This window comes from Thalassophryne amazonica, chromosome 18 (assembly GCF_902500255.1).
Source record: "Thalassophryne amazonica chromosome 18, fThaAma1.1, whole genome shotgun sequence".
NCBI classification, from domain to species: Eukaryota; Metazoa; Chordata; class Actinopteri; order Batrachoidiformes; family Batrachoididae; genus Thalassophryne; species Thalassophryne amazonica.
In genome coordinates, this window is record NC_047120.1 from 26085161 (window position 1) to 26104128 (window position 18968).

General features: G+C 41.0%; 1 protein-coding gene across 2 annotated transcripts in view; it reads right to left on the reverse strand.

The window, feature by feature from the left end:
* The window catches only part of ascc1 (activating signal cointegrator 1 complex subunit 1), a 70810-nt gene that overhangs the window by 36582 nt on the left and 15260 nt on the right, over positions 1–18968 (reverse strand). The window contains exon 9 of one of the 2 annotated variants that reach the window (XM_034193683.1): positions 16504–16632. In XM_034193683.1, coding sequence (XP_034049574.1) covers positions 16516–16632 — 117 coding nt within the window. In that variant the 3' untranslated portion in view covers positions 16504–16515. Of the gene's footprint in view, positions 1–16488; positions 16633–18968 lie in introns of those variants that run through there. The other variant, XM_034193682.1, reaches the window with a different exon arrangement.

Sequence of the window (18968 nt, forward strand, 5' to 3'; positions counted from 1 at the left end):
TTGATAGTGATCTCCTTCTACACTCCTTCCTGTCTGCAATAGGCAAGATAACCACATACAGACACCTGGCCAGGGATCCACGTATTGTTTGATACATACCGTCCAACGTCTTTGAAACATAATAACTGGCAGAGCAAGCGCCCAGACAGACATGTCAGAAGTTGCTTCAGCTCGCACTGTTCCTACAAAGAGAATGGCAACAGAATCACTATGGACCAATCCTTGGAAAGAAAATGCTTGTTGTCTCCTATGGTGACAATTGTGTTAAACATCTGTTTTCCTCCACCGAACAGAAGATGGTTGTTGACCAGCCAGACCATCTCCAAGGAAGCCATGAGGAAACGGATACACTGCTGGCATTTCATGCCTCCAGTGTTCATGGGAATATTGTCATTCGTGCCTCAGATACTGACGCCCTAGTCAACCTCCTTGGAATGATTGGGAGGGACCTGTTGAATGGCAGAGTTCGAGGCTACCGAAAGGTCATAATGGACTGTGGGTCAGGGAATACCCCTCGCCATATTGACGTCACAAGCATTGCCACAACCCTCGAGTCGAAACAGAAAGGACTTGCCGCAGCTCTCCCTGGTCTTCATGCCCTCACTGGATCAGACTTCACTATCTCATTCTACAGGAAAGGGAAGATCAAACCTCTAGAATGTTGGAAAGGACACAGGAGGTCACCTTATCCAGTTCTTCATTAGTCTGTCTCGTAGAGATGCCCCAGACCAAAGCCAAGCTGAGACGTTTGTCTGTTCCTTGTACGGTATGAAGGATGCAGTGAAGAATGTCAATGAAGCTAGATATGTGAAGCTGTACCAGATGACTGGGAAAGTAGACAAGTTAACCTTAATGGCTTATGACCATAGATATTTTTTGGTATGCTAAAAGTACATATAAAAGATACTTTCAATATTTTGCCACACATTCTTAATACCAGTATGTATTGATGTAATAAACAGAGAAATTCTATTAGATATATCCACTATCCAACATAAGAATATGTTAAAACCTGAGTTTATCTTGAAGTGAATATTTTTCCATGGAGGAAACAAATTAAGTGTCTTTTTCATTCCGTTTCAGGAAAATCCAATGTCTAAGGTGAACAGAGTCGACTGTGCACTTCTACCTCCATGTGCAAAGACTGTCTACAAGAAACTACAACGAGCACACTATACAAGTATTCTCTGGGGAAATGCGGACACTGCAAATCCCGGTGATAGTTTGGACCCTCTGAAGCATGGTTGGAAAGAAGAACAAGGATGCTACACCCCTGATTGGTACACCGGCCCTACTATGCCAGATGATCTTAAGGTGACTGAACAAGAAGATGACAATGTGTGCGAGGTTGAAAATGAGCTGGAAGTTGCTTGGCCAGAGGAGTAGTGGGATAATTCCAATACAGAAAATGGTTGGAGCAATGATTCTGACAATGAGACTGATATGTAAGTTTCTGTGTAATTTTTCTACAGACAAAGCAGTGCACCATTCATAATACCATTCCAAGTATTTTGTTTGAACATGACATTTCATTTGATACAATATGTACATGTACTTACTTTTTTGGCTTTTTTGGCTCAATTTAACAATTAATAGCAAGAAGAAAGAGTCTAATTGTTTTGGTGTCTCGATGAGGGCTAGTGAAATGAAAAAACTGTCATTTGCTTTGCATATTTTATAAATTGTGACTGTTGTTTCAAACTAGGCTCCAGGTCATGTGTTTTATGTCTGGCATAGCTCTTAACCCTTTTCAGGGGTTTAGTAATGGTTAATGTCACAGGAGCCAATCAGTGTGATGTATATGTGTAGGATGTATAACCATTTGATTACCTACAATGATTAATCTAACCATCAAATAGAAGCTGTGGGCTTATTTTAGTAGTGTCTGACAGGTCCAATGCAGAACTGTGTAGGGTATCCTATGTCTTAAAAATTTCTGGCAAAGGTAAAATCTAAATATTGTATGATACATATATTCATTTGGTGCAGCTTCTTTGTGGTACTTTTAAAGTTTAATCTAGCACAGTTTTACAATTGCCAGCTGAAGGGTTCATTTTTGGGGGGTGTCTGGCAGGGCCAATGCAGCAGAAATTTTGTCTGGCATTACTCATTATACATTTAGTACACAATGAAGATTCATACAAACTTGGTTTCAGTGTTACCTTGAATGTTTAACCAAGCCCAAATTTTGGGACCCTTTTAGGGGTGCCTGGCACCCCCCTTGCAGAGGACAAAAAGTCTGGCAAGGGCTGTTTCAATGACTGTGTACTATGCCGGTTCAGACTACATTGGTATTTTGTGGTACCTCCTTCGTTTGATCCAGCGCATTTTTTTGACCCCCTATTTGGGGTCCCAGGGGTCAGACGCAGCAGGGGGTCTCCGGCAGACATTCATTTCTGCATGTCATATAACACAAAGTACAAGATCCTGACCTCAGATATTGGTACCTCTGTGCTGCTGGTCTATTAGCAATCATAACATGAAGATGAAGAAAAAGTCAGAGGCATAAAAATAAAACCCGGCTCTCAGACAGAGAAACACTGTTTTGTGCACCAGATTGCATCCAAAGGCTAATTACTAAATGAGGTGGTGTTGTTTTTTTGTTTGTTTTTTATTATTATTTCCCTCTGGATGACGACTGGCTTTCATCTTCACTTTCAACAATGAAAAACAATTCATTATGGAAAGAAAGCAAATTAATAGGTTTTATTATTTACTACTGCAGCTAAATTATTTGAGAATATGAAAAAATGCTAATTCTTAACAAGCACATTTGTTTCTAATCAAAATATCTAATTATACTTAATACAAGACAACATCAATTCAAAAGCAAAATTTCAGCAAGACATAAGGACTTGTTTTTAGGTGCATATATTTAAAAATCTTGCTAAGTGAGAGTTTTGGAAACATTTAGTTTTGACCGATATCTAAGATAAACTGACTCATTGTTAAGATTTTTAAGGTGCTGCACTGTTTGAAGAAGATGCAACACGACACTTCCTAATAACAATTCAAAACCAGATTTATCAGCTAATTTCAAACCTTTATTTTGAGAACCTTCAATGAATTTTCACTTGTACCATTTACACTGACAGGACCACTTCAGTTGTGACCACAGACTAAAAATAACAGGCAAACGCTCCATCCCATCACCCATAGGTTTTTAAAAGCCTGGCCATACCAGAGGTACGACCAGGTTACGAATTGCCCATGACTGAAAATTTGAGGACTCACCAGTCAATCGTGAGAAGAGCTTCTGACTGATCATGGAGCTCGTGGCTGATCACTGGATGGAAAAATCGCTTGTGGGCGGCTTGATCATGTTCAAAATCCAGTTGCAACTGATATTAAAATGTTGAGGTTGTAGAAGCTAGCAAGAACTTTGTACCACCAGTCTTGGGTCACCGCACAAGTGTCATGAAAATTTGTTGCTTGATTTGTCGTGCAACCAGTCATGTCACTTGACATCTGATGGTACAGCCTTATAATCAGTAATGAGACATGTCAAGATCTTTCACGGAACGGACGACTGATCCTCAGCTTAGCTTAATATGGGTGATCAACTAATGCCACCATGTAGACTTGAGCCTATGTTGGCACAGCTACAGCCGGAGCAGCAAGAACAGCTGGGAGAAACCAGCAATGACCAAGAAGAAGGCATCAGTACATCCCTGGGTTAAGAGAAGACCACCATTCGGCCACAATGAAAACCTTACGCCGGAAACGTAGAGGGAGTGGTGTGGTGACATCATCAACTTAATGTGGATGGAACCCACTCATGTTACACGAACTGCCGATCTGAGTGACACCCAGACTGAGGAAGTAGAAGACACACTACCGGTGTCCCACTGAACCTGGGTTGAAGCTGGCCATTACGACCAGTTAAGTGATTTTTTTAGTGGTCGCTAATTGGCCCCACGATCAATAATGATCACCATGATTGATCGTCGCCAATCCTTGTTCCCGCAACCAGTCTTTCACCTGAATGGAAAAGTGTGTCCAAAGGTTTGACTGGTAGTGTGTGCATTTCCAGATTTGTATCCACATCTACAAAACTAAATGCACTTGCAAATCTCAAGACACAGTTAAGATTTTTTTGTGTTTTCAAATCCGACTTGATTTAGAATGCACATTTGCGGATTGCTGTATGCATTTGCCAAATCTTAGTACACTTGTACAAATTCTTTTACACCTTTACAAATCTGATTACACACACACACACACAACACACACACATATACACACACACAGAGTGAGATACACCAATGTGCAAATTTAGCTACATTAAGAACCCCATGTTTTATTAAGTACAAAACTATCTATGTGTGCGTGGGCAGGGGTGGGGTAAAATTGGGTGAAAAACTAGGGGTATGCTGGGCCAATATTTCATATCAGTATCGGCACGATACTGGTCAAAATTACGAGATCAGTTATGGCAACTTCAAAAAACAAAAAATAAATTGATCCGAGTCGTCTATTGCACATCTGAGTCATGCTGTTGGTTATTTATGTGTTCGTGTAGGAGAATAGAACATTTGTTTTACAGCTTGAGTTGACAGATGGCTTTGTTGGCAAAGTACTTCTACGTAGATAAATGTATTTATTAAAACACTAGTTGTTTTAAGACAGGGAAAACTGGTATAAGATTGGTATTGGCAGATGCTGAAAATTCCAGTATTGTTCCAGTATCCCCCCCCCCCCCCCCCCCACAGGGGAAAAAAAAATTTATTTGGCCAATGGATGCAGATAAACACATGCTTTAACTCTGAAAAACCCGCAAGGAAGACTTGGTCATTATATTTTTTAATTAGCTGTAGCTGTGGGTGTGTGCTATAGTGGTGCGGCAGGGAGCTGAAAAGTGCTCTAGAAAGTGCAGGTACCGCTAACAAAGGTATAACAAGTAGATACTGGTATCAAAATAAAGGTAATGTTCTCTAGTTTCCAGAAATTATGTTGTACTTAGCAAAATGGGTGCAGAACATGGTCGTTTGACCCCTTATGTTTCAAAACACAGCTGGAACATCTACAATTAGGAACGTTTGAATTATGCAATTCCTGTGGTTGGAAGCCATAATTAAGTCCTATATACTGGTGTTTTCTTGTTGGGAACTACATGTAGAAATAATCTACAGCTGTTTTAGGGGTTTCCTGCATTATCAGGGGTGGGGGGGTTATTTATTTTTTATTTGCGTCCACCATCTGAAAACATAATTTAAAACTTTAGTACTGCAAATAATGTTTTTAAGTCTGTATTGCCTTAACACCAAAATACTACTATTGTGCGCATTTCGTTATTTTATCGATTGTGTCCTTTACACCTTTGTGGTTCACATTGCCTAGTTACACGTATTTTCTTCTTATGATGCATTCTTATGATGGGGTGACCACCCCACAGAATATTAGGTGGCATTGAAAACCGTGTACATTTAAGAAATTAGCTGATATTCTTCAGACAGCACAAAAAGATGGAAGATGATTACGAACCAGCAAAGAAGAAAACTAAAGCAAATAATTGTGTGATTTGTAATCATCCACTTTCTGATAAGCCTGCCACCAAGAACCCAACAGAACATGGCATTCGTACTCTTTTGGATGCTACACGACTCAGATAAGATGCTGTTCATGAACAACTTTCCCCTCGCCGAGATGATATCTTAGCAGGAAATGTAAAAATAGCTTTTCATAGAAGTTGCCGAGCTTCATATACAGCTAAGCGGAATGTGGAACTTGCTATCAGTAGAGGCGAGACTGAGCCCACTCACTCTAGGTGAGGCCATGACAAGAGACAATAACCTGCAGCTTCAGACGTCTGATGATGGTAGTATTCAATTTGATGGCACCAGAAGTGATCTTAAGTTGCATTTAGGCATAATGACGGCAAGTCACGAATGCCATGAAGTATACATTCTTGGCCGCTGATCACGAATGTGATGATTTGAGACAGAGGCGTCAGGTGTCCTCAGGAACTGCTGCAACCTGTTACCACGCATTACGATTAATGGCACATGTTACTGGAGAATTATCAGAAAGCATTACGCACGGTCAAGAATAATGTTCCGTGTTGTTGTGCACTGTTGCGTGCAACTGCGTGTAACAGTGCATTGTTACATTCTGTCGCATTGTAAATGAGGTGAACTGTCTCCACACACACACCCATATTCATCCATCAGCTGCTGAACAATTCAGATCGCTCCAGTTTGCTCCTCAAAATCCACAGCAGAAGAATTTTGTGAATGCATTCTTAGTTGGGCTCTGTGTCATGGAGTGGCGCAGAGAGGAGGAGGAGATGCAGAGAGCCAGATGTGTGGCTCCACACGGCTCTCATCTCACTCGTTTTCCCAAACATCAGGCACATGCAGCAGGTGGAACACCTGCAGGAGCGCGCTGATTAGCACTGGAAGGAAACTTTTAGCAGACTTGGCGTCACTGTCCTTCTTTAGCATACTGCAGCAATTAAACTGAATGCGGTGCCGCAGGGTTTAATTGTGTGCACGTCAGAGAAGAATGCTGTCACGCTCTATTAAGGATCACCACTAATCAAGATGGATCAACACACTCAGTTGCGACCTCCACGACATGAGACGAAATGAGGGTTGTGCGTGACATTTGTGGAAGATTTTTTGACAGCCAAAAACATACTCCACAAAAATCACGAATCTCACGCACCAACACACACTATTAAGAAACCTATTCAGATGCGCTGTCACGTTAAGAATGTCAGGAATGTGCCAAGAATGACACAAATAGGCTATTTGTGTCATTGTGACGCGTTATGAATGTCCTATTTGAAATAGGACATTCATAACGCGTCTTGCCGATGTGTAAACGCAGCATTACTGATTCTACGCTATTGCACAGAGCTGTGGGTGTACTGTGCAAGAGTGTTGCCAATGTATCATTCATTTCCAACTGCTATCCCATCAGCGGAGATTTACACATTGAGAAGTGTACAGCATTTGTTCCTACGGCACGGATCGGGTTCATTGCTTTGTGTACATCTCGCAAATCTTTTGAAAGTGCCATGGGTTTTACTGATGGTTGTGCTATAGATAATCGGTTACAGGCATTAGTTATTTGTCAAAACATCACTGGTCTAGCTAATAACATTCCCACCCCATCAGCTTTGGTGTAGGGATCCAAATGCACCACAAATTTCGAAGTCGGCAGCTTACTGAGATGCTCCATGATATAGGTCACTCTATGTCCTATGATGAGGTAAGGTGTTTCCTAACATCGGTGACAAGAAGACCAAAAACAGGAAGGCCCGTACATTCCTCGTGGTATTACCAGGTACAAAGAAGATGATGTCCATCCCATTGTAGATGCCGCCATCGATGACTTTGAACAGAAGGAAGAAACACTTGACGGTAGATCTACCACACACTCCATGGCCACTGTCCTATACCAGAGAACACTGACCAAAGACTTAATGCCGGGCATCCCTAGATCACAGCGCAAAGCATTGAATGCATCACAACATCAGGAGGATGCACAAGAAGATCCCCGCAGAGAAGCAGACCTACGTGATTTGGGATGGAAAGTCTGTCAGCATTTGGAGGACGCCGAATCACTGCCAGCCTGGTCAGGGTTCAATGCAATGGTGTCAGAGTCCCGAATCCCAATTGCCGTTGTCCGGTATCTTCCTTTCATCAAAGCTCCTCCAACTGACCTCTCGACTGTGTACACTATATTATTGAAGTTGATTTCTATTGCAAGATCTCTGGGGCAACCTCATATCCTGGTAAGGGTCGACCTTGCCATCTGTAGTAATGCAGAGCAGATAATCTGTGTCAAACGTGAATTGCAGGACAGTGTAACGATGAGGCTTGGAGTGATGCATCTCATCATGGCATTCCTGGCACGTACTGGGACGCTATATGGAGATGGGAGCTTTCTTGACTTGCTTACTTTGTCTGGAGTCTATGCCACTGCAACAGCTCAATTAATGCTGCAAAGCAAGCATTTACACAAGAGGCATTCATGGCATGAAGGTTGTCCATGAAGCAATGACTCAGCTGTTTCTTTCTGCAGCAGAACCCTTTGTCAAGAAGAATGGCTTGCCCTGGGTTGATGATGAAGTTCACATACTTGTCACTAACCTCCAATCCAGCATCCAGGCAAAGAACCTGTCGAGTTGTTCTGAGATTTGCAAGCCACTGGAAAGCAAGATTTCGAACATGACCCGTACCAGTCAGTCAGTTTCGGGTGTATGGTAACAGATATTCTGTGACTTTCAAGTATTGGAACAGCTTTCTGGAAGTTGGAGATTTGATGTTGAGACTCATCAGGGCAGATAAAGAAGCAAACTTCCAACTTCACCTTGATTTTGTAACGGAAACTGTTCCTTATTTCCACTTTGCTGGATGAACCATCAATGCCAGATACATGCCAATATATGTTTCAGAGATGCAAGAGCTTGAAACTAAGCAACTCAAGATGCACTGGTTTTTAACCAGTGGAGGGTTTGTTGTCCAACGATCAGACAACACGAAGTTCAGTAGTGTCCCAACAGACCAAGCCCTCAAACAGACGATACAGAGGGAAGCAAAGGGTACTGGAGATGTCACTGGATTCACACTGAGGAAGGCTGCTTTGTTGCGTTGGCTATAGACATGTCATGCGTCCGGAGAATACTCAAAGGCCTTCGAGGGATATCTGAATAAAACAGCTAAAATGTCCTTTTGGGGGTGGTACACCCTCCCTGATAATGCAGGCAACCTCTAAAACAACTGTAGGTTATTTCTACATGTAGTTCCAAACAACAAAACACCAGTATATGGGACTTAATTATGGCTTCCAACTACAGGAAATCACACAGTTCAAAGGTTCCTAGTTGTAGATGTTCCAGCTGTGTTTTGGAACATAAGGGGTTAAACAACCATGGTGCGCACCCATTTTGCCAAGTACAACAATTTCTGGAAACTAGAGAGCATTACCTTCATTTTGATACCAGTATCAACTTGTTATACCTTCGGTAGAGGTACCTCTATTTTTTAGAGCTGCCTACCGCTGATCTATTATTAATTTGTCAGAAACAAGGACGGATTCAGCGAGGAAACGTGCTTGTGTTAACACAAATGAGTAGTGAGGTCTCATTCATCAGTCTTATTGAAAAGGACACACGCAAGACTGGAATCCTCGAGGGTCAGGCTGGAAGATGCCCCCGCAGGAAGTGCGGGGCAGACTAATTACGGTGGAACGTGTAGCAATAGACAAGAAAACAAGTCAGGCACACACACACACATATACATACATATGTGTGTGTATTTGTGATTTGGTAAAGAGCCAGGACAGTTGCTTTTTCCCCCACATATAAATCTGTGAAAGCTTAAAAAAAATAAAATAAATAAATAAATACTACAGTACTTTTTTCGATGAACAGAAAAAGTCGGCATATGGCGTTTTCCAAACAAATCATTCTAACATGTTGAATTCCCCTGACAAATATAATGTGTCTTGGATGAGAAATGCTCATGTGTTTTCAGCACCATTATTATTACAGACATCTGCCCAAGCATCCTTTATCACATCCCTGTCAAAAGAAACAAGGATGAGGACACTCAGTGAATTTCATTAACGTGCAAATGATTTTCCTTGTGTTCATTCGTGCCATTTCCCAGAATGCTCTCTGCATCCACGGTGGGATACGGTACGTCTACTCCTGACCCACTAACAAGCCAACTCTCAGGAGACAGGGAGCGGATAATTAGGCCTTTTCCTGGGTCAGAAATGATATATTTTGTGCCCAGACGCAGTCTGAGCACGGTCGACTCGGTTCGCTGCCTGATGAAAAAGAAATTTGCATGCCTCTGTCCAAAGGCTTTTTGTTGACTAGACTCCAGGAGGATCAAGTCAGAAAACCCGAACAGGAGGGTGGGCAGGACGGATGGCAGAGCTGACAAACAGAAAGCCTCCTCTGCTCCCTTCAGTGTAACTTTTGGCGACACGGCGATCGCCCTCCTGCATGTTAAACAGCAGGCATCGCCAGCTGATGGGAGGGCGAAAAAAAAAAAAGAAGAAAAACAGCAAAAAGCACTGGAACTACCTATAATGTCCCAAAAAGCAAGCCTGGAATTTAGATTTATTTAAAATAAGCAATATAATTAGCATATCCAAATGTCATTATGTGTGTATTAGCACTACACATGCCTATATATACACACACACACACACACACACTGTACTGTTAATGAATTATCGTCTTCGTGAGAAAGAGTCCACATGATGTCCTGCATACGCTCTACAACAGTGTGACATTTCAAAAAGGACAAGTAAAGACATGAATGTCAGAGAGGCATAATGGAGATGAGTTTTTCAATTGTGATTCATAATCCAGGAATACTGGCTGATACCAAGCACCCGTCTGATAAAGATCAAGTACTGCTCCTACACTTAGGGAATAACCCCGTTGTGTCTGATGATTTGTGAACGTTAATGCTGGATTTTACGGTCGCAAACTGACTTTTACCGCAAATCATCAGACACAAGGGGGTTATTCCCATTCTAATCCAATTCCATTGTTTGCACATAAGTACGTAATTCAACCTGGATGAAATGCCTCTCCGCCTGGCCACTTTCTGAATGGCTGTGAAAGGATGTGGTCAGTGCGTCAAAGCTTACCGTAGCAATAGCGTCTTCATGCCAAACTGGAAATTCTATGAGCAGACCCACAGATTTCTCCATCTTGTCAGCTACATTGAGTAATTCTGTATCAGAATCCACATCAATACATTCATATGGTATCTTAAATCCACGCATTTCGGCATCGTTGTCGCCCTCAGCTAACAGCGCCATTATTAACATCTGTGTAGTAACGCGGTCAGGGTGCAGAGTAATACATCAAATGTGAAATGGTCAAATATTTTGCCACCGATTTCAGACCATTTTATGGTCTGAAATCCCACACAATTAACCAACCAGATATGCGGAACAAAAGTAACTGGATTAGAATAGACTTTCTTTTTCTTTATTATTGTTGGTTAATTCATTTAAAATCAATATTGTTGAGTTCAGTACCAAAATAATCCTTTTCTGTGCATCAAAAATTAAATTCTAAACAATAAAAGTAAACAATCATACGTCATGCTGTGATATAAAGTAGTAAATAGTTTGGAGTGGATTTGCTGGATCCTAGCTTTCGCGAGCCACACCTCTGGTTAACTCCCTGTATACCGACATTGTTGCCAAGGAGATTCACCGTGTTCTCATGGGAAAAGCTGGAGAATTCTACAATCTATAGAAGTACTAAGCTTGTGAATGAGTTGCTGTGTTGATGATTCAGATGAAGTCTGCTCAGTGCCGAAGATTAAATCTGGCCAGATTTCATGATCATTGTTTTTCAGGAATGTGTGCGCAATCCGGCTGGCAGACTTGCAGACATGTACTATACAAGAGAAACAGAGAAGAGCCTTTATTTTAACTGTACATACAACAAACCTTGTCCTCTGCCACCCATCTTAATTATGGTTGGACACAACCCAACCACTAGGGGCAGCCACAAGTTCTCAGCCAGTCATACATGTGGTGTCCAAGAGTTCACCACACACCTACTTGACATCTTAGCTGTTCTGAAGTCATTCCAGTAGTCTTTTAAAATGCCCACTTCAGTCGGTATCGAGCGTTTCCCAACAAATACACCTGGAATGTTCAATTGGAAAACACCTTTTTCTGGCCTTTTCGGCACCCTGCGCTGAACAAACATCAGGACCAACCACCTTCTCTGTCAGTACAAATTTCACAAATGTAATGTGAAACAGGGCGTGGTTAAATGTCTGTAAGGCAATGACAGCTGCAAACAGCGTCACGTGCACCCATGAAGTTATTCAAATAAACTGGTTGTAGTTTGGCGGGAGTTTCTCAGACACACCGATTGAACTAGTGTGCTTGACCAAGAACCACAGAGAGAGAAAGAGCTGGAGGTCTCACAATAATGAGAGCAAAGACAAGATACTGTTTTCACTGGCATGTGTATCTGTGGACAAGATCAATACAAAAAAATAGCTGGAAGGATTAAAATGTGGTAGGAATGATACTTTGATTAATATCTAGAGGTGATCAGATTTTGGAATAGTTTGGTCAAAGGACAAGGTCAAGAAAAACATGGTCCAAAAAACAAATCTGATGTTGTGCCTGGAATGTGCTGGAGCCACTCTTCCAATTTGGGGGTAGAGCTTCTAGTGATCCTGTCACCACTGGGCCCACTTTGGATTTATCTGCTCCAGCTGCTCTTTCAGCCCTTGGTACTTCTCTATTTTCTCCTGCTCCTTCTTTATGGTGTTGCTGTCAGCTGGGATTGCCACTTCGATCACAACTGTGCTTTTCTTTCCCTTGTCAACCACCACCACTATGTCCAGTTGGTTGGCCAGCAGCTGTTTGTCTGTCTGGAATTTGAAGTTCCACAAGACCTTAGAACTGTCGTTCTCAACCACTTTTGGTGATGTCTCCCATTGGGACTTGGGGACTTCTAACCCATACTTGACACAGATGTTCCTGTGCACGATTCCCGACACTTGGTTGTGCCTCTCAGTGTATGCTGCCCCAGCTTGCATCCTCCGACTATGTGCTGGACTGTCTCTGGGGCACATTTGTGCAGCCTGCAACTTGGGTCCTGTCGGCTGTGGTAGACTCCTGCCTCTATGGGTCTGGTGCTTAGTGCTTGTTCTTGTGTTGCCATGATCAGAGCCTCTGTGCTGTCTTTTAGGTCAGCCTTTTCTAGCCACCAGTAGGTCTTCTTGATGTCAGTCACTTCCTCTATCTGTCGATGGTCCATCCCATGGCACAGGTTTTATCAAGGTGGGGCTTAATAGCGCTGTAGCTCACCAATAATTTCAATCATCACAGCATAATAGCACCAAAAAAAAAAAAAAGTTTTACTATTTAAAACCTGAAGATTTCAACCTCTAATTCTCACACTGTGTAACTGACCGGTTCCTATAGCACCCCCAGTTTCCATAGCACCCATGTAATATATACTGGGCTCAACTCGGCGAGCTCATGCTGCTCACACAACATAAGATTTATTTTTACTACACTCATTATCAATTCTGCTTTGCTGTGCGAGCAGGATTAAAAATGGAGCATTGTCTTGTCAAGTCAAACAATCATGTGAAGGAATTGGAACCTGGAGACAATGAGAAAGCGTAATACAATATTATTATCAACACAGAGGGAGAGTGACAAAGAACAGTGGCACCTCCAAAAGAGTAGCTTCTATCCTGGCTGTGTCAATTGTTGTCAGCTTCTCAGGTTTGCAAATATTAGATTCCCCAAAATATTTTTTCCTTATTTGCACTTGGGTCCTGTCCTGTCATAAGAACGTTTCTTATTTTGACATTTAAAACAAAATCGTTATTGTTAGTTCTCCCAACTGTATAAAAGAAGTAATCATTTTTACCTTGACTACATATTCTGTTGCTCAATTACAAATGAATCCTGTCACCACCAGAAAAAATAAAACCAAAACACATCTGGTGCCACATCTATATTTAAGACAACTAGCATGGGACTCTTCCAGCACTAACAAGACATCCAAGTACGTACATGAAAGTCTTGTCCTAATTTGTTTTTGACTGATAGTTTTGATTGATGAGTGGGGGGGGGGGGGGCAATCAACATTCAGATCCACTGCAGTGAGGCCAAGCAAAAGAGAGAAGTTGAAAAGCTAAAACCATCACGATTAAAACATAAATCAGATTAATTCAGTATTTTAGAAATTTATATCAATATCATCAGATGCTCAGTGTTCTAACTGCAGTTTGTTTGGATACAGTCCTGGTCAACATTAGTCACTCCTCATTTTTAAAGACAGACTCAAAAAAATTAAAATGTCTTCATTCATGCATTCATTTTGTATCCCCACTTATTCCAATCAAGGGGTGGGGGGGGGGGGGGGGGGGGGGGGGGGGGGGGGGGGGTCACCCTTTGACTGCTGCCCATCCCAGCAATCACAGGGTGAGAGGCAGGGTACACCCTGGACAGGAGGTCAATGTATCGCAGGGCATTTATTTATTTTTTATTTTAATTTTCAGAGTCTAAATGACAAAATGACAACACCAGGTGCACTGTACTAAATGCACCCTCATTAAATCACCAACTAATCCAAACACTTTTTCAAAACCTTCTAGTTGATTTGCACCGTTGGAGTGTTAACCACAAGTGAATGAATGAGGATCATAGTGTTTTGATTTATAAACAAGACTTAAAGGTGCACAGCCTTTGGCTTTTTTAAAGATTTAAGTAATAAAAATAATTTTCTTTTGCACCACTGTAATTTTAATCCTTAGCATTTAAATAAGGGATTCATAATATGATATTGCCAATATTATCAACATCCACACTGTCTGGAAACCATTTAGAATTTCAACCCCTGAAGGGGAGAAATCCAAGCGATCAGATGCAATGACCTACATTTGGTAGCAACATCATAGATCATGTGTGGAATTCCCCTGATCTGCGTGGGGGTGCTCAGAAGAACACGACGACTGCCAGTCTCCATAACGAAAGGCAGCGTGACGTCAGCCGGTTGTTCGCTCAAACAAAGTAAACCGAAGTGTCAGAAAAATGCTCCAAAACAAGTTATTTCTATCTCTCTTTCTTTCTATCTAATATGTTTCTCATATATTTTGTAAAAGTTAGCTAGTGAAACATTTCTAAATCTAAAAACATTGTTTTGGAAACCAGATAACACCTCTGAACTGATTTACAAGACATCTTACAGATGTTACAGTGCACGCTCGGTGAACGTACATCATGCAAGTGGGTCAGGTCACAGGTAATCTCAAAACTGGATGCATGCACACACGCTCTTCCGCCTGCAATCCATCTGCATGACGGCATTGGGAGGAAAAGGAAATATTCGCCATGGAATTCCCCCGAGGTAAATATGTTCTTTTCAATAAAATAAGCTGTAATCTTGCATCATGTTTCAAAAATAAACAGACATTATAATTCTTGGATTTCTGGAGAAACTAAATTTTGTCAATTTAGTGATAATTTGAAAGGCCGTACAGCTTTAAGTAACAAGGAAAATATGTACATATTGCATTATTTATGTGTTCCTTGTTTGTTCTTTTTGAACCTTTGCATTGCTTTCCAACTTTAATTTTAGAGTTTAAAAAATGACAACAAACTGATCAGATGTTGGTATCTTTAATGGACAGATCAATGGAAAAAAAGAGCTTTATAAAATATAAAATATGTAAATAATTATGTAAAATACCATCGACCTGTCTGCCACCTGCTGAACAGTGGCACCTTGTGGAGAGCTTTGGAGTGTGCATCCACATCAAATTATGAATTTCATATTCAAAGTCCAGCACGTATTTTAATAATCATAAAAAGGTGTGAAATTTCAGCTAGTTTGCCAGAAGGCACATGGGAGACCTGAGGGTAGATCTGATTTGCTAGCTTGTATTGAATCGATTCCCGCTCCACCTCCACCATGAAGCTTTTAGTTTGTAGTTCATATTCTATTTTCTAACTTCACACATTCTATTAAATAGTCAGACTATATGAAACTGGCTGATTTGCATTTATTTCTGAGCATAATTTAAGGTGTGCCTTTAAAATTCAATTGCCACTCTAATGCCGAACAGAACTGCTTTTATGATTTGCAGTGATTGTAAGTTGATGATAAATGGGCATCTGTTTTTGAATTATCATGTATATCGACAAACAAACAGACAGAGGGTTATCACATAAGCTCCGCTGGTGGAAGTAATTACTAAACCTGTGCTCTTAGGGGAGAAGTGAGGCCATAAAGAAAGAAAGAAGAAAAAAAAAAAAAAAACCTCTGCTGCTGCAATAAATCGTGTCAGTGATGCATGAACCCATTCTTGAGCCAGTGTGATAAAGTCGAATAGGCAATAATCCTGATTACCTTCAGTACTGTGTGATAGAAACTGACACCAGATCAGTCTGCCAATCAACCAGAACAAATGAACACTCATGGCAGCCTTTTTTCACAAATACTAAGTTTGATCGACAATCTGCTCCTTGCAACATGTTGGTGAAAGTGTGCGTTTGTCTCATTAATGGTGACATCTTTGAAGAAACAACAGCAATTTTTTGCTTTCTGTGTTCTTGGTAGTTTTCTTATGACTGCCTTCTTGATGAAAAATACATTTTGTACCATTTTCTTTGATGTTGTCTGACTCCTGCTCCCTAAGGAGGAGCAATTCCCTGGAGACAATTCAAAAAACAGAAAGCCGACTGCCTGGAGCATTTCACATAGATTATGCATGCGTGTTTCATCATATGAAAAGCCTTTAGTCTGACATTTTAATCAGTCTTTGCTATTATCGCTTTATTTATGCTGCCCCCCCGCAGGGGCTTTTACAAAATTAAAGCTTTAGTATCGATCCAGAAGTAACAAGTCAGCCACAATGTTTGGTTTTTTTCCCCAAGTCCTGTTCTGCCACCTACTGGACAACAATCAAGAACATGTCTCAAGACTGCAGTCTGCTTGGATCATTTTTTACCTTTTTCAAATTTCTATTTCCTCACCTCACAAGAGGCTCAGGAGAAGCTGATGATACCGGCAGAGGTGTAGTAGCCTGTACAATCTGTTGAATATCTCTGGGACAGCTGGACACCGTTCAACTCAAACTCCCCAAAATGATAAGTGCTGAACATCTGACAAGATACAGCAAACAATAAAAACAATATTAGATAAATAAACAAAAACTCAATCACATTTCATATCTAGGTACTGCGCTCTGCACTGTGACAACACTGAACACTCGTGGTCATTAATTAGGTGTTTATAGCAATAATCTCTCTTAAAACTGACACCAGGACCATCTAAATTTACAGTGCCTTGGAAAAGTATCTGGCCCCTTGACACTTCATGCATTTTAATTTATTTATGTCATTTCAAATACAAAAAGTAAATCAGGCTTCTCAACATAAAAATTTCTAAAATTATCTTCCTTAAACACAAAGCCAAGATGATAAGTTGCATAAGTAATGGAACACTTTGGTATAATACCTGTAAATAATCAGTTTTATTGCAAGTTTTCTTCACACAAGTCAGGGGATGGATACATGAACATTTTAAAAGTAACTGAATATGTCTTGGACTTTATTTACATCAGTTATGAAGAAATACAAACAGCAGGGAGGGGACTCTAAGGTAAATCTGTGTGGAGTAGACAGGGAACAAAGTATCAAATCTAGGCTTGCATCCCAGATGTAGCTTCTGGCAAATTGTAGCTGAACTTTCAGGTCTTCTTTTTAACAAAATTCTCCTCTATACCACTTCATCATGAAGCTGCATAACTGGGGATACAAAATGCAATACATGCACTGTGCACAATTTCTCCAATCACAGCCACATAAGCCTATAACTTCGTGTAGGTTGTCTGAGTGTCTTGGTGGCTTTCCTCCGTGTAGGTTGTCTGAGTGTCTTGGTGGCTTTCCTCACTCTTTTTCTTGCACAGTCATTCAGTTTTTGAGAACTGTCTACTCTGTTCATGTATCCATCCCCTGATTTGTCTGAAGAAAACTGGCAATTAAACTGATTATTTACAGGTATTATACCAAAGGGGCTGATTACGTATGCAACCCACCATCTTGGCTTTTATATTTTTAATTAATTTATATCAAGTTGTAGAGATTTAATTTGAGTTTGAGTCTAAGGAAGATAATTTTATAAATTATTATACTGAGAAGCCTGATTTACTTTTTGTATTTGAAATGGCATAAATTAAAATAATCAAATAATCAAAAATAAATAATCAGCTTTATTGCTAGTTTTCTTCAGACAAGTCAGGGGATGGATACATGAACATTTCCAAGTCACTGAATATGTCTTGGACTTTATTTACATAAATTATGAAGAAATACAAACAGTATGGCACTCTATGGTAAATCTGCATGGAGTAGACAGTTCTCAAAAACCGAGTGACTGTGCAAGAAGGAGAAGAGTGAGGAAAGCCACCAAGACACCCAGACAACCCAGAAGAAGTTACAGGCTTCTGTGGCTGTGATTGGAGAAATTGTGCAGAGTGTGTGTTTTCCATTTTGTATCTCAAGTTATACAGCTTCATGATGAAGTGGTACAGAAGAGGATTCACTTTCACCAAAACATCAACTCAACAAAAATATAAACGCAACACTTTTGGTTTTGCTCCCATTTTGTATGAGATGAACTCAAAGATCTAAAACTTTTTCCACATATACAATATTACCATTTCTCTCAAATATTGTTCACAAACCAGTCTGAATCTGTGATAGTGAGCACTTCTCCTTTGCTGAGATAATCCATCCCACCTCACAGGTGTGCCATATCAAGATGCTGATTAGACACCATGATTAGTGCACAGGTGTGCCTTAGACTGCCCACAATAAAAGGCCACTCTGAAAGGTGCAGTTTTATCACACAGCACAATGCCACAGATGTCGCAAGATTTGAGGGAGCGTGCAATTGGCATGCTGACAGCAGGAATGTCAACCAGAACTGTTGCTCGTGTATTGAATGTTCATTTCTCTACCATAAGCCGTCTCCAAAGGCGTTTCAGAGAATTTGGCAGTACATCCAACCAGCCTCACAACCGCAGACCACGTGTAACTACACCAGCCCAGGACCTCCACATCCAGCATGTTCACCTCCAAGATCATCTGAGACCATCCACTCGGACAGCTACTGGAACAATCGGTTTGCATAACCAAAGAATTTCTGCACAAACTGTCAGAAACTGTCTCAGGGAAGCTCATCTGCATGCTCGCCGTCCTCATCGGGGTCTCGACCTGACTCCAGTTCGTCGTTGTAACCGATTTGAGTGGGCAAATGCTCACATTTGCTGCCGTTTGGCACGTTGGAGAGGTGTTCTCTTCACGGATGATGCGAAGGAGATGTGTTGCACTGCATGAGGCAAATGGTGGTCACACCAGATACTGACTGGTATCCCCCCCAATAAAACAAAACTGCACCTTTCAGAGTGGCCTTTTATTGTGGGCAGTCTAAGGCA